Here is a 14,929-nt window from a genome sequence, read left to right as displayed (position 1 = left end):
TGACCTCATTGGTCTGATAGTGGTAGGGGAAAGAGAAGAACTGGGGCTTTAGTAATGAAAAATGCTGCTTTCATGGGTTAACAAAAACACCCTTGCATTGGGTGCTGTGATACTTGCATGTCAGAGTTTCTTATTTTGTTATTTTTATTTTTAATTTTGTGACAAATTCTGACTCTATCACCCAGGCTGAAGTGCAGTGGCATGATCACAGTTCACTACAGCCTCCAACTCCTGGGCTCAAGTGATCCTCCCACTTCAGCCTCCCAAGGAGCTGGGATTACAGGCGCATGCTGCCACACCGGGCTAATTTTTCTATTTTTGTAGAGACGGGGTTTCGCCATATTGCCCAGGCTGGTCTTGAACTCCTGGGCTCAAGTGATCCTCCCATGCTGGCCTCCCTAAATGCTGGGAATACAGGCATGAGCCACCTTGCCTGGCCACATGTCAGAGTTTTACTCACATTCTTAGGTTCTCCCTCTGTGCCTACCAAAATGCAACACTGGGTCTCTAATAAAAGGATAACTAAGTTTGCTGTTACCCTCTCTCCTAGCACCAATAATCAGAGTTCTTGGGCTTATGCAAGATAAAATATCTCAGTATAAATGATATTGACATCAGGCAATGCCTACTGCCTGGATGAATTCTCTTTTCAAGGCCATATGAACACTGAACTCCAGGGAGGCCTGGGCATCTTGAGGTCCACAGTGACAGCCCATCTTCTCTCATCTCCACCATTTAAGCTGAATGTAAATGTTGTTTGGACCAGTTGTCTAGACACTTAATCAGTTTTATCATCTGACTAGATTAGTAGGTGCTGCTGTTTCTTTCCATTTCTGTCAAGGTTTGAGAGTAGAAGGTACAACCCTCCTATGCAGCTTGGAGACTTCTGTTCTGGGCAGCAGGTTCAAGGGTCACTGGTCTGTTCCAATTAATGTTTATATTTTTCCTGAATAGTTCACGGATCGATCAATCCCATAGTTGTTATCTTTGAAGCATTTCTTTTCTTTTCTTTCTTTCTTTTTTTTTTTTTTTGAGATGGAGTCATCTTGCTCTGTCACCCAGGCTGGAGTACAGTGGTGTGATCTTGGCTCACTGCAATCTCCACCTCCCAGGTTCAGGCAATTCTCCTTCCTCAGCCTCCCGAGTAGCTGGGATTACAGGCACATGCCACCACATCCAGCTAATTTTTGTATTTTTTAGTAGAGATGGGGTTTCACCATGTTGGTCAAGCTGCTCTTGAACTCCTGACCTCAAGATCCACCCGCCTCAGCCTCCCAAAGTGCTGGAATTACAGGTGTGAGCCACTGCACCCTACCCTCTTACAGCATTTCTATATAGTAGGTGCTATAAACTATTGTGATAGCCATTCCTGGAAAAGAAACCAAGGCACAGAGAAATAAAAGCGAGCTGCCCAGGTGCATAGAGTGAGTCAAAGAGAGTCCAGGCCAAACACTTTGCAATACACTTCAGTACTTTCAACTAACGTTTTCAAAGTTAACATTTAAAACCTCACTCATGATACTACTTTTCCAGTTTCATGGTGAATAAGCATACAGATGAGAAACAACTTGCCTAATGCCACATGGCGGCATGGAGGGTTCTTCTCTAGAATTTAGAAGTCTGCGCCCTACAGTCACGTCTCATGGGCACTCCACTCTGCTACTTTGCTGAACAAAGTTGGGTTTGTTTTTGTTTTTAGAGATAGGGTCTTGCTCTGTTGCCCAGGGTGGGGTGCAGTAGCATGATCATGGTGCACCGCAGCCTCTAACTCCTGGGCTCAAGTGATCCTCCCACTGCGGCCTCCCAGAGTACTGGGATTATAGGTGTGAACCACTGTGCCCAGCCCAAAGTTGGTTTTGAGAACATTATAGCTGAGGCCAATATCACCAGCAGGCAGCCTCACTATCAAACAAGGCACTCCCTGCAGATATGAGTAGGTCAGCAATTGGTTCTAGAGCAGTGTGTGAGTCACAACCCTCCACTGGGAATTTACTAAAAGTGAAGGATACTCTTCCTAGAAAAATGCACATATACAAACATACAAAGATTGTCCACAGTCTGGAATCGGGATATGGTTTTTTTTGATTCCTGAAACTCCTTTATTTTTTAGTGGAGGATTTATATTTTAAGTATTACAATTTCTGATTTAAAATAGAATGAGTGTATATGATCACTTTCTACTTTTTTTTTTGCCAAACTCCAGGGTGTAACTTTCTGGATGCTTCACTACCTTGCCCAGTGGGTACTAATGGCAAGAGATCCTTTCTGGCCAGTGGAACCTTCCGAGGGTCGTTTCCGACTTCCTTCGCTTCTCTTAGTGTCAAGTGTGGAGTTTAATCTTTTATGGAGAAAGTGCTTTATTGAAGGGTTGTAGCTAGTTCAGAGGGATTCTTTTTCTGACCAAGGTATGTTTACCCTATTTTCCAGGAGTTTAAAATTGTAGGCACTGTCTTCATATTGTCTTTATTTCGAGGTATAATTCTTCTTTTAAGTGCTAATCTTACTTAGGAAAAGATTAGTTTGGCTAAAGATATGTAAGTATATATATCCAGAAAATATATATGCGATTCCAACATATGTAGGCAAAAAGTGAAGAACTTAATTACTCAGATGTTACACCTGTGTAGCCGCACACTTCACCATGTAACGGAGCATGGGATATTATTTTCTATGTTAGTATCCTTGATATCTCTGGAGAACAATGGCAAAAGAAAAGGCATCACTTCTAGAAAGCACTGTAGTTACTGATGTATGTTCCATTATATGTCCTCAAGGGTCTCTCTCTTAATCCCATCAGAGCTGTTATCTGATTTCTTCTAGAAGTTGCTGCCTAGTAAGACTGCTAAAATCTGTGAATGTATTATGGATACTTACTTGGGAACTTGTGTTCATGGCTGAGAGCAAGTAACCGTTTCAATTCTGTAGGGGGAAAAAGAAAACAATTAAAACCTTAAACTACTAAAATAAAAGTCACTTAAGAATAATTGAGAAATGAAAGCAACATTCGATGTGTGAATGCACTGATTTTAAACTTACCTTCCTCATCTATTAAGTAGCTTGATGCTATTCCATCAGTGTCTGTTACATCGCAAGAGTAAAGACCCAAGTCATCCATTCCAAGGTCTTTGAAGGTCATTTTCGTCCTTTGGAACAAAATATTTTTCTTAGAAATGAGGCCGTGTGGGATCTGTGAGCCTGTGTTTCCCCTGACTCTGGCCATTTGCATATGCTATTCCTTTTATTTGGATGCTTCTTCTCATCTTGCTGAACTGCAGCCTATGTGTTCTTGGTGTTTCAGATTACATGTCATTTCCTCTGGAAGGACTTCTCTTACCTCCTTCCAGGGGGTGATGGTGACAGGGGAGTGGAACTGGCACATATCCCACATGCCCAAGTTATGTTGCTTATCAGTGCACAACCCACAGAAAAATATCCAGTGATCAGCCCCTGTGGGGAGCCTGACACTTCCTTCCCCAAGGACAAAACTTGCTATCGGTAACTCTGGGTGCCTCTCCTATGCCATCTCCTGCTCTTCCGTTTTCTGAATGTATTATAAGCATCTGTTTTCTCCCTACTGTATCATCCCTGTGCCTTCAGAGACAGGAACTGCTTTGTTTACCTGGTATCCCCAGCACCCAGTACCTTGTCTGTCACATAATACATGTAATAAGTAAATGAATGGCTCAGTGGGTGAGTTCATTGTTTCCTAACTTTGGCAAGCTATATTGCTAGGCAGTGTCTAAGATCAACCAAATATTGACATGTTAAGTATAAAAAATAAAAAAAAAGCTTTATTGTTCAACTATCTTTTCTTGGGCCAAATATGTTTTGTTTCAATAAATTTACAGCATAGTGGCTGAAAAACATCCTTTAATTATATTCGGTATTTCCTTGTCATTCTACAACAAAATTGCTAGTTTTCTCTTTTATTTCTGAGATATACTGGGCTTCATTGTAATAGAAAAGAGTACTTAGAAATACTGTGCTTTATCAAATACTTTTCTTTATCATATTAATCCAATGTGATTGACACTATGAAAATATAAAGCTTGATAAGTTTTTGCTGTAAAGCAAAGTAAAAAGAACACTCAAAATCTTGGAGCTGCACAGAAATGATAGATCATACAATTCCTCAATTCTCCCCTCCCTCATTTTATAGAAAAAAGAATCTGAGGTTTGTGGAAGTTAAATAGCTGCCCAAGGTTATGTAGCCAGCTCCCGGTAGAGCTGGACCTAGAGCTGGTTGATCTTGTGCTTCTATATAGAGCTTTTCCCCCAGGTACTATTGTGTCACTCATGAGAGCTGGTGAAAAAAGCAGAAGAGATTATCCTCAATCCATTTAATTTACCATGACTTGAGCCAGCAAGTTCTTCCTAGCCCCCTATAAGTATCCTCATCAAGATTTCAAAATTTCATAAATAATGAGAATCATCTTTAAAGCTAATCTTCATGTCAATCAAATGCTTCTAACAACATAAATGAGAAAATAAATAAGAAAGCACTTTAAATGGAATAATATAAAAAGTACTTTCTAAGGGTTATTATTATTATTTTATTTTGTTAGAGACAGTGTCTCACTATGTTGCCCAGGTTGGTCTTAAACCCCTAGCTGAAGTAATCCTTCTGCCTCAGTCTCCCAAGTTGCTAGGATCTCAGGTGTGAGCCAATGAGCCAGTCTAGGATGATTATTTTTTAGGTAAGTTGGTTATTATTTTCTACAATACCAGATATAAATATATATGACTTCATCCTCTTATTCCAAGCAACTTAAGTAGAATCAAAGAGCTCATCTCATTCTCCTGTAGTGAAAAAGAAACCCATATTGTGATGGACATAGTCCTTACTTGTTGCCCTTGCTTTCGACTTCTATCCGTGGAGAGTCTTCAGTGGATACATAATCTTTGGACCAGGTGAACTCGGACTTTGGAGTCATCTGATCACATTCAAAGTTCAATGAAATGATTCCATCATCATCCACATGTACAACAACCTCTTTGGTTCCTATAAGATCAAAAAGAAGGCACTGATACTTCGTGGAGGAAAGCAACCAATTAAGAATTTGTTACTTTGAGATCCTTTAGCCCTAAAGTAGAGCCCTGAGCCCAGGTCAGGGAGAAGCTTCACTGCTCATGTGGGTGGACAGTCCTACTCTACAATTCAACTTTTATGCTATGACACAAAATCAGATGAATGCATCACATTTCGTAGGTAGAGTCAATACCATGGACAGTATTGTTTGTGATGTGACTGATGGTACAGTTATGGGAGTGGATTGATTGCAAGAATGAGACAGGGCAGCTTTGGGAAAAGGGAAAATCAATTGATTCTTATCAGGCCCTAATTCATGACTTTTGCTTCAATAATATCCACATGCAATCAGTCATCAGGAAAGCGTAGATAGCGATGAAGAACCCAAAGGCAAATGGAATGGGAGAAAGTAGAGAGACTAAGAATCACCTATATTCACATATTCAAAGTCTGTAAGTCATTTAAGAGTGGAGAAACATATGGATGCCTGCTCTGTGGATCACATAACCATAAATCAATTTAAAGATGCCCCTCTAGATTAGAGTGACAGCAACCGAAAAATGACTATTATTGAACTGCATGGAAATTTAAATGGAAATGAGTTTCAAGAGATTCAGCTCTTTCAAGAAGATTGGTTTTATATTAAAAAAAATTCAGTTAGTGTTTTGAGTTATTCTATTTTTGAGAGTTATGATAAATTGCACCTGCACCTAATAGAGAATTCAAGGAAAATTTGTAGAGCATATGAAACATTCACATCTGTGCCTAAATCCAGTTGAAAGGAGTAAAATGCTCTACTGAAATTTATACTCATTCAATTGCCAGTCTAAACTCGGTTTGTTTCAGTAGATTAGGAAAAATACATTTAAAAATATATTATATTTAATCGCAGAAAAGTACAGCTGTATTTTTAAAAAAGCATAAAAAACCTTCCAAAGGAATTGAATGTTTTCTCTCTAGACTGTATCATAAGAGGCCAACATCCTGGCCTACTGTCCAATAAAACTTGTTAGTGGAAAAAAAATTACAAACGTTCTCCCAAGGGAAGGCCAAGAGGAAGCCAGTGCCCAAATGGCGCCTGGCAGGGTGATCTGGATTCCTGAGCTTGACAGTTGATCTAACTTGTGTCCCTACAGATGGCAGTGTATGCTTCAACTAGAAACTTCCAAAAAGTAATTGTTAGCACATGCAAAGCTTAGAGAAGACTAATTCTAGAAAACTTTTTTAAAATTCCTTTTTCTTCAACAATGGCCTATTTTCATATTTGGTTATATAGATAAACTGAAATAATAATCAAGTAAAGGCTTAATTATTCCTTAAGTGAATTGTCCACTGTATGTTACTTTTAAAGGGCTACATGTATTCCATTGTAAGTTGCAGACCACATTTTATTTCTATTCCTGATAACACGTGACTAATCCTCAAACTCTATTTTCGTGTAATATATGTTGAACAAATGCTCTTATTAAAACTTCAGGGAAGGCTAACAGTGAAGAGTGTTGTGGTTAGACCGTAGTATAATATACAGTTTGTGTGACTGAGTCACAGAAAGACTATAAACAGAAATTTTTGTCTATCTGTATTGTTGCGAAGAGAAAAGAAGTGAGGTCATCTTGCTTTTTGCATAATACCTATTTTGGAAGCATGACAGATTGCTTATATCCATCATTCATTGTTATATCTGCAGTCCCTTTTTAAAAGGAAGTGAATCATCCATATGCTTGCAGTTTATTACATTAGATGTATAAGTTCACAACAAAAATATTGCTTAAGAATCTTGATTATACTAAAGTAAAAGATTTGACTTTTCTGAAAACAAAATCACCACAAAACTGAAAGAATATGGACAATTTAATCAGCCTCGCCATTCTCTCAATGCTATAGATAACTTTTGTACTGTAACACCTCACCCATTTGGAACATTACCCAAAACTACGAAATAAGACAAATAAGCCTCGAATACCAGTTCTGACGTGACAAAGTCCACACACTAGTATGCTGCACACTTGCTGGAGAATTCCAGAGACTTGGGATCTTTTTCTGAGACAAGGTGTCACTCTGTCATGCAGGTTGGAGTACAGTGGCGAGATCTTGGCTCAGTGTGGCCTTGGCCTCCCAGGTGATCCTCCCACCTCTGTCTCCCGAGTAGCTAGGATCACAGGTGTATGGCACCGCGCGCATCCAATTTTTTGCATTTTTTGTAGAGACAAGGTTTCATCCTTTTTACCAGCTGGTCTCGAACTCCTGAGCTCAAGTGATCCACCCACCTTGGCCTCCCAAAGTTCTGGGATTACAGACATAAGCCACTGTGCCCAGCCTTGGAGCCTTTTTTACTCTGCTTGAAACAATTCTCACAAGCCTAGTTGGTTTAAAAAAAGTTTCTCTCAATAGATTAAAAAAAGAGAGGGAGGTAGGCTGGGCATGGTGGCTCACGCCTGTAATCCCAGAACTTTGGGAGGTCAAGACAGGTGGATCACAAGGTCAGGAGTTTGAAACCAGCCTGATCAACTTGGTGAGACCTAAAATTAGCTGGGCGTGGTGGCGCGTGCCTGTAATCCCAGCTACTCAGGAGGCTGAGGCAGGAGAATCACGAACCTGGGAGGCGGAGATTGTGGTGAGCTGAGATCACACCATTGCACTCCAGCCTGGGCGACAGATGGAGACTCCATCTCAAAAAAAAAAAAAAAAAAAGGGAGGTAAGAAGCTACTATGAGCAGGAGCATTGAGAATAACGAAAATGGCATCAAGAGAAGAGGGAGAAAAACTAAAAAGTAGCCTCACAAACATTATTTACTAGAGGGGCAGATAGCTTCTCACCCTATAACAACACTTGAGGATTGTTATAGGGAGGATCACTTGAGGCCAGGAGTTTGGAACCAGCCTGGCCAACAAGGTGAAACCCTGTCTCTACTAAAACTATACAAATTAGCCAGGTGTAGTGGTGCATTTCTGTAGTCCCAGGTACTTGGGAGGCTTAGGCACAAGAATGACTTCAACCTGAGAGGTGGAGGTTGCAGTGAACTGAGATTGTACCACTGCACTTCAGCCTAGGCAAAAGAGGAAAGAAAAGAAAAGACAGAGAGAGAGAGAGAGAAGAAAGAAAGAGAGAAGAAAAGAGAGAGAGAAAGAGAAAAAAGAGAAAGAGAGAAAGAAAGGAAATAAGGAAGGGAAAGAAAGAGAGGGAGGAAGGAAGGAAAGAAGGAAGGAAGAAAGGAAGGAAGGAAGGAAGGAAGAAAGGAGGGAGGGAGGGAGGGAAGGAAGGAAGGAAGGAAGGAAGGAAGGAAGGAAGGAAGGAAGGAAGGAAGGAAAAAAAGGGAGAAAATCCTGTTTAGTTTTTGTCCCAGTTGCCTCAGTTACTGAGCAAAGAATATAGAGCTGAATCATTGAAGTACAGTTGGTCCTTCATATCTATGGGCTCTGCAACCATGGATTCAACCAACTGTGGATCAAAAATACTTGGAGAACAAACAATAAACATGACAACACATCAATAAAAACAATGCAAACTTAAAAACTATACAGTATCACAACTCTTTACATAGCATTTATATCATATTAGGTATTTTAAGTAAGCTAGAGATGATTTAAGGTATAAAGGAGGATGTCTGTAGGTTATATACATACATTATGCCATTTTATAAAGGGACTTGCGTGTTCCTGGATTTTGGTATGTGACCAGGACAGGGGTCCCGCAACTGATCTCCTGGGTTAAAGAGGGGTAACTGTATTCTGAAAAATAAATCTTTGTAAAGCACTTCGAGATCTTTTGTGAAAATATGAAATGAAACAAAAGATGTTGTTTGTTTGCCTTTTTAAATAAAATATGTTATTTTTAGGTTCCAAGCCACATCTGCATTTCAAAAATAATGTATGACTCACTGGAAACAAAAATCTTGGAGTGATAGATCATTACCTTATAGTGAGTTGTAACATAAGAAATGGGATCATTCATACTTTTAGAAAACAATGGGATCATTTATACTTTTAGAAAACTGTGTGAAATTTTTTTAAAGTCTGACATTAAAAATTGTAATTTAAAATTAGGTAATTGGCTCAGCCCAATGGCTCACTCCTGTAATCCTAAAACTTTGGGAGGCCAAGGCAGGTGGATTGCCTGACCCCAGGAGTTTGAGACCAATCTTGGCAACAAAATGAGACTCTGTATCTACAAAAAAAATTTAAATTAGTGGGCTGTGGTGGCTAACACCTATAGCACCAGCTACCTGGGAAGCTGAGGTAGGTGGATCACTTGAGCCTGGGAGATGGAGGCTGCAGTGAGCAATGATCATGCCACTGCACTCCAGCCTGGGTGACAAAATGGGTGTCTCCAAACAAAAGCAAAAAGAAACAAGTAATTGCTAGGAGAGAACCAAAGAGGTAAGGATTATCGGTAATATCAACCAGTATCTAAGAGTTTTCCTTATCTGTGAAGCTTTTCTTGATTAATTATGTCAAATCAGTATATCATAAGCAATATCTGTAGTGGGTGGAATAGAGAGGCAGGAACATTTCTTCAACTTATGGACACATAATTGTGGGTGCTACTGGTGGATTTATTAAATAAATGAACAATAAAGGAAATAAATAAAAACAGTTAAAACTATATTTGGCACTTAAGGTTTAAAAATTAAAACTTGCTAAGAGTATTATTTGATTGGATTTTTATTTTTCAGAAAGTTGCACTGATTGTTTAGTTTATTGAGCATACGGTCAAATTCTACAAATGTCTTTTATATTTTCCTTACATATTTACACAGGCCAGGGACTGGACTGAGAAAAAAAAAACCAGCTTTAAAAGATAAATGCCGCCAGGCATGTTGGCTCACACCTGTAATCCCAGCACTTTGGGAGGCCAAGACAGGTGGATCACGAGTTCAGGAGTTCAAGACCAGCCTGATTAACATGGTGAAACCCAGTCTTTACTAAAAATACAAAAATTAGCTGGACGTGGTAGCGCATGCCTGTAATCCCAGCTACTCATGAGGATGAGGCAGGAGAATCACTTGAACCAGGAGGAAGAGGTTTCAGTGAGCCGAGATCATGCCACTGCACTCCAGCCTGGGTGACATAGTGAGACTCCATCTCAGGAAAAAAAAAAAAAAAAAAGATAAATGGCAGTTTAAGATTGTGACATTGATTTTATTGGAACCTGTCTTATTAAAGCTGAAGTATAACACCAATATTTTGATAAAGAAGTGAAAGAAAATAAAATCACTGATGAAACTGCCTTTGCAAAGTTATAACATAGTTGACTTCATCTTGCTTCTGACCTCCAAGCTGCCCCTGGTCATTCCTGGGTATAGTCTAAACCAACTTTGAGAGAAGTTTAGTATATAGTTTAACTTGAAAGCCAGAATGACAATAGTTCTCTTCTCTGTTTGGGGGCTGAAACCATTAATGAGAAGTTGTGTAGTGTAGAAGTTGTGTAGTAAAGACAGGTGTAGTTTCTATGATCCCTTACTGCTTAGATGTCATGTGGCCAGAGGTCACAAGATCTGTGACATTCCCAATTGCTCCTATAGATAACATCAGTATTATAAAACCTAAGATTGGTTTTTTTAGATGTTTTTCAGACTGACTCCAGCCAGACTCATGACTTGTGACTCAACTAACTGTGGCCCCACCCAGAGATGGATTCAGCATATGAGGACCATTTTCCACAGCCCTATGATTTCATTCCCAACCAATCAGGAGCACCCATTCCCTAGCCCCCATCTACCAAATTGTCCAAAAAATCCCTAACCTCTGAGCCTTCCTGGAGACTGATTTGACTGATAACTCTAAGTTTTCCACTTCAGCTGGCCTCATGTCACTTAATCTCTTTCTCAACTGCAATACTGCAGTCACAGTGGATTGATTTGTTTGTGCAGTGGGAAGGGAGAACCACTAACAAAGAAAATATTCTAGTGGCAGTGGGTTTCCTACTTAATTTTATACTCAGAATTTGAAGCTAGAGCTCCTCCTTGACAAATTTTTTGAGACAGAGTCTCACTCTGTCTCCCAGTTGGAGTGCAATCATGGCTTACTGCAGCCTCAACTTCTTGGGCTCAAGCAATCATCCTGCCTCAGCCTCCCAAGTAGCTGGGATTACAGGCATGCACCACCACTCCTGGTCAATTTTCTATTTTTTGAAGAGGTGGGGTCTCACTGTGTTACCCAGGCTTTCCCTAACAAATCAATGATGCTGCCAACTGATGGAAAGTAGAATTCAAAAAGTAATCGTAATCTCAAGGTTTTAAAAAAATCAAATTTGCTTACAATATTTCAGATACTAGTTCTTTAAGCATATTTCTGGAGTTACATTGCAATTCTCCTTGGAAAATGTTTAGTCAAAATAATATTTCAAAGAAAGAATGCACTTGAACTAATGTCATTTACAATGTCAAATAATGTAAATGCAAGAGAGTATGAAAATGCAACAAGTTATGGCTCCTTTCCTATTTGTCACAAGAATTACAATGCTGATGTTATCACACTCTTATAATATGGCTTTTCAAGTTCAAAGCCTTTTTTTTTTTTTTGAGATGGAGTCTTGCTCTGTTGCCATCTGTAGTAGAGTGACGTGATCTTGGCTCACTACAACCTCTACCCCACCCAGGTTCAAGCAATTCTCCTGCCTCAGCCTCCTGAGTAGCTGGGATTACAGACATGCACCACCACAACCAGCTAATTTTCATATTTTAGTAGAGAAGGGGTTTCATCAGGTTGACCAGGCTGGTCTTGAAGATCTGACCTCAAGTGATCCACCTGCCTTGACCTCCCAAAGTGCTGGGATTACAGGCATGAGCCACCACACCTGGCCTCAAGCTCAAAGCCTTCTGTTACTGTTTGGCTTTATTAACATAGTCATTTGAATAAAGGCATTTTTTAAAGATGCTTATAATGGGAAAGTAAATTGACGTTGACTTTGGAGAAAAGATAGACTTTCTTCACCCTGGGTTTAGAGAAGAAAGATATTTTGGGGAAATACTTTAAAGAAATTACTTGGTACAGCAAGGAATAAATGAGAGAAAGCAGGTGTTTAAAATGAAATATATCTCTTGGAATATTTAAAAGTAGGAAAAACAAAAATAAGCTAGGAAGCTTTTTTGCATCTGAAAAGGAAGGACATGTAGGGTTAAAGCTTTCTATTTATATTAGAGGAAACAGACATGTTTATCTCGGGCTAATTTTTTCACATATCAAAATCTAAAAGGAATTATAGAATTATTTAAATAAGGATCCTGTACATAGTAGGCAAAAAATTCTATTGCAATTTAACAAAAGATACATGATATTCAAATGGATAATTCTTTGTAGAGATGCCCTAGCAAAACCAAAGCTGATGTATTAGCCTATAAAGCAATGACAGCATTTCTTTTCTTTTTTTTTTTTTCCACTGAGATGGAGTCTTGCTCTGTCACACAGGCTGGAGTGCAGTGGCACAATCTCAACTCATTGCAACCTCCACCTCCTGGAGGGTGGAGCCTCCCAAATAGCTGGGCTTACAGGCGCACACCAGCACACCTGGCTAATTTTTGTATTTTTAGTAGAGAGGGGGTTTCACCATATTGGCCAGGCTAGTCTTGAACTCCTGACCTTGTGATCCACCTGCCTCGGCTGCCCAAAGTGCTGGGATTACAGATGTGAGGCACTGTGCCCAGCCAGTGACAGCATTTCAGCATTTCTAACATGCCCCAGGCTAACCCGCCAGAGAGTGCCTCGTGGAGATTAATTTGGTACAATGTCACAGAAAAAGCCCGAGAGAAAAGTCTACCTATAACATCCTCCTCACATTTTCCTTTTTCTTTCTTTCTGTTTTTTTTTTTTTTTGAGATGGAGTCTTGCTCTGTCATCCAGGCTGGAGTACAGTGGTGTGGTCTTGGCTCACTGTGACCTCTGCCTTCCAGGTTCAAGCAATTCTCCGGCCTCAGCTACCTGAGGAGCTGGGCTTACAGATGCTCACCACATACCCACCTAAATTTTTTGTATTTTTAGTAGAGATGGGATTTCACCATGTTGGCCAGGCTTATCTCAAATGGCTGATCTCAGGTAATCTGCCCGCTTGGTCTCCCAAAGTGCTGGGATAATAGACATGAACCACTGTACCTGGCCAAATTTTCTTTTCAGAATGTCCCACAGCTTAGCTGAGGTTTTTCCAAGAGCTGAGCTCCTGTAAATTAGTCCATGGCTGAACTCTGAGAAATGCCTAAAGAGGCATCTTCTCTCAAGTTGATTGATGATCAACATGGTTCTGATAATTAAGGGGCAGGAAGCAGGTTTGATGTTCTGCTATCAGAGTAAAGCAGTCCTTGTCGGTATTCTTATCCAGATAAGAGGCCATCCCACTTTCCCACGAAGCTGGACTGAAAAAGTGGACCAAAATTTGGCATCACTTAGATTTTCTCAGAAACGACCTCAAAAATGATCATGACCTGCTCATAATTATGGAGAATTTAATTAAGATCTCAGGAGATTTAGGTATAAAACATGAGAGAGTTATTGTTTTTGCCTAAAAAGGATTCAAGAAGAGCTGTCACTAGTCCGCTCCTCAACCTTAAGCAAATCCTTAATACAGACACAGAGATAACGGATGGTAACAGATCTCATTTTACATTATTATTTTTTATTTTATTTCCTATTCTTTTCTTTTCTTTTTTTTCTTTAAGACGGAGTTTCGCTGTCGTTACCCAAACTGGAGTGCAATGGCATGATCTCGGCTCACCACAACCTCCACCTCCTGGGTTCAAGCAATTCTTCTGCCTCAGCCTCCCGAGTAGCTGGGATTACAGGCGCGCACCATCATACCCAGCTAATTTTTGTATTTTTAGTAGAGACGGGGTTTCACCTTGTTGACCAGGATGGTCTCGATCTCTTGACCTCATGATCCACCCACTTCGGCCTCCCAAAGTGCTGGGATTATAGGCATGAGCCACCGTGCCTGGCCCCTATTCTTTTCTAATAGAGACAGGGTCTGACTATGTTGCTCAGGGCGATCTCCAACTCCTGGGCTCAAGTGATCCTCCTATCTGGACTCCCAAAGTGTTGGAATTACAGAACCAAGACAGCATTCCATTGGTCCCTCAAGGCTTGCCAAGAACTCCCAGGATGTGAATGGGTTCAGGTGCAGCTCAGGACTAAAATGATCTATTTGGAAATTAATTCATTTCATTCCACTTTTCTCTCCCTTCCCCACAAAAATGATAAAAAAGAAATTTAAAAGCTTAAATAAAATCACAGTAAACTGTTCACCTTCCTATACATTTCATAATCTGATATAAATCTTCCTCATACGGTGTTTTACATGAGCATGAATATATCACTTTTAAAAGCTTTAATTATTTGTTCTCCATGGTGTAGGTAATGGATGTGTGTGGTGATGTTTAAAATATTCAAGAGTGGGGCTGGGCATGGTGGCTCACGCCTGTAATCCCAGCACTTTGGGAGGCTGAGGCAGGTAGATCACGAGGTCAGGAGTTCAAGACCAGTCTGGCCAAGATGGTGAAATTTTATCTCTACTAAAAATGTAAAACTTAGCTGGGTGTGGTGGCAGCTGCCTGCAATCCCAGCTACCTGGGAGGTCGAGGCAGGAAACTGGTTGAACCTGAGAGGCAGAGGTTGCTGAGATCACGCCACTGCACTCCAGCCTGGGCGGCAGAGTGAGACTCTGTCTTAAAAAAAAAAAAAAAAAAAAAAGACAAAAGTGAATTAATGTGATCAGTCACGTGTAACACTGAGCTTCCCCGTGTTTCAGATGAGGACTGGCAGCTGCTCATTCACCCTTATGCCCATATTGGAGCCTCACCAGATGTTACTTTCCCAGCTCACCCATCATATCCAGGGCAGGCAGTACAAGACGATTAGGATAAACTGCACACACTGAGGCTACAAGACAGAGTCATACTCACTGGCAAACAGGTT

The 14,929-nt window shown here is 40.3% G+C and overlaps 1 protein-coding gene across 4 annotated transcripts in view; it reads right to left on the bottom strand.

The window, feature by feature from the left end:
* The window catches only part of MYOM1 (myomesin 1), a 195,149-nt gene that overhangs the window by 31,471 nt on the left and 148,749 nt on the right, over positions 1-14,929 (bottom strand). For all 4 annotated transcript variants that reach the window (XM_035270670.3, XM_078347837.1, XM_035270669.3 and 1 more), the window contains 3 exons: positions 4,846-5,002; positions 3,037-3,143; positions 2,875-2,919 (listed from right to left, as the gene is read on the bottom strand). In XM_035270670.3, the coding sequence (XP_035126561.1) occupies positions 2,875-2,919; positions 3,037-3,143; positions 4,846-5,002 (309 nt within the window). The remainder of the gene's footprint in view (positions 1-2,874; positions 2,920-3,036; positions 3,144-4,845; positions 5,003-14,929) is intronic.

The sequence above is a fragment of the Callithrix jacchus genome, chromosome 13, assembly GCF_049354715.1.
Source record: "Callithrix jacchus isolate 240 chromosome 13, calJac240_pri, whole genome shotgun sequence".
NCBI classification, from domain to species: Eukaryota; Metazoa; Chordata; class Mammalia; order Primates; family Cebidae; genus Callithrix; species Callithrix jacchus.
Note: the sequence above shows the minus strand (reverse complement) of the source record. Positions and strands in the feature narration are given on the sequence as shown.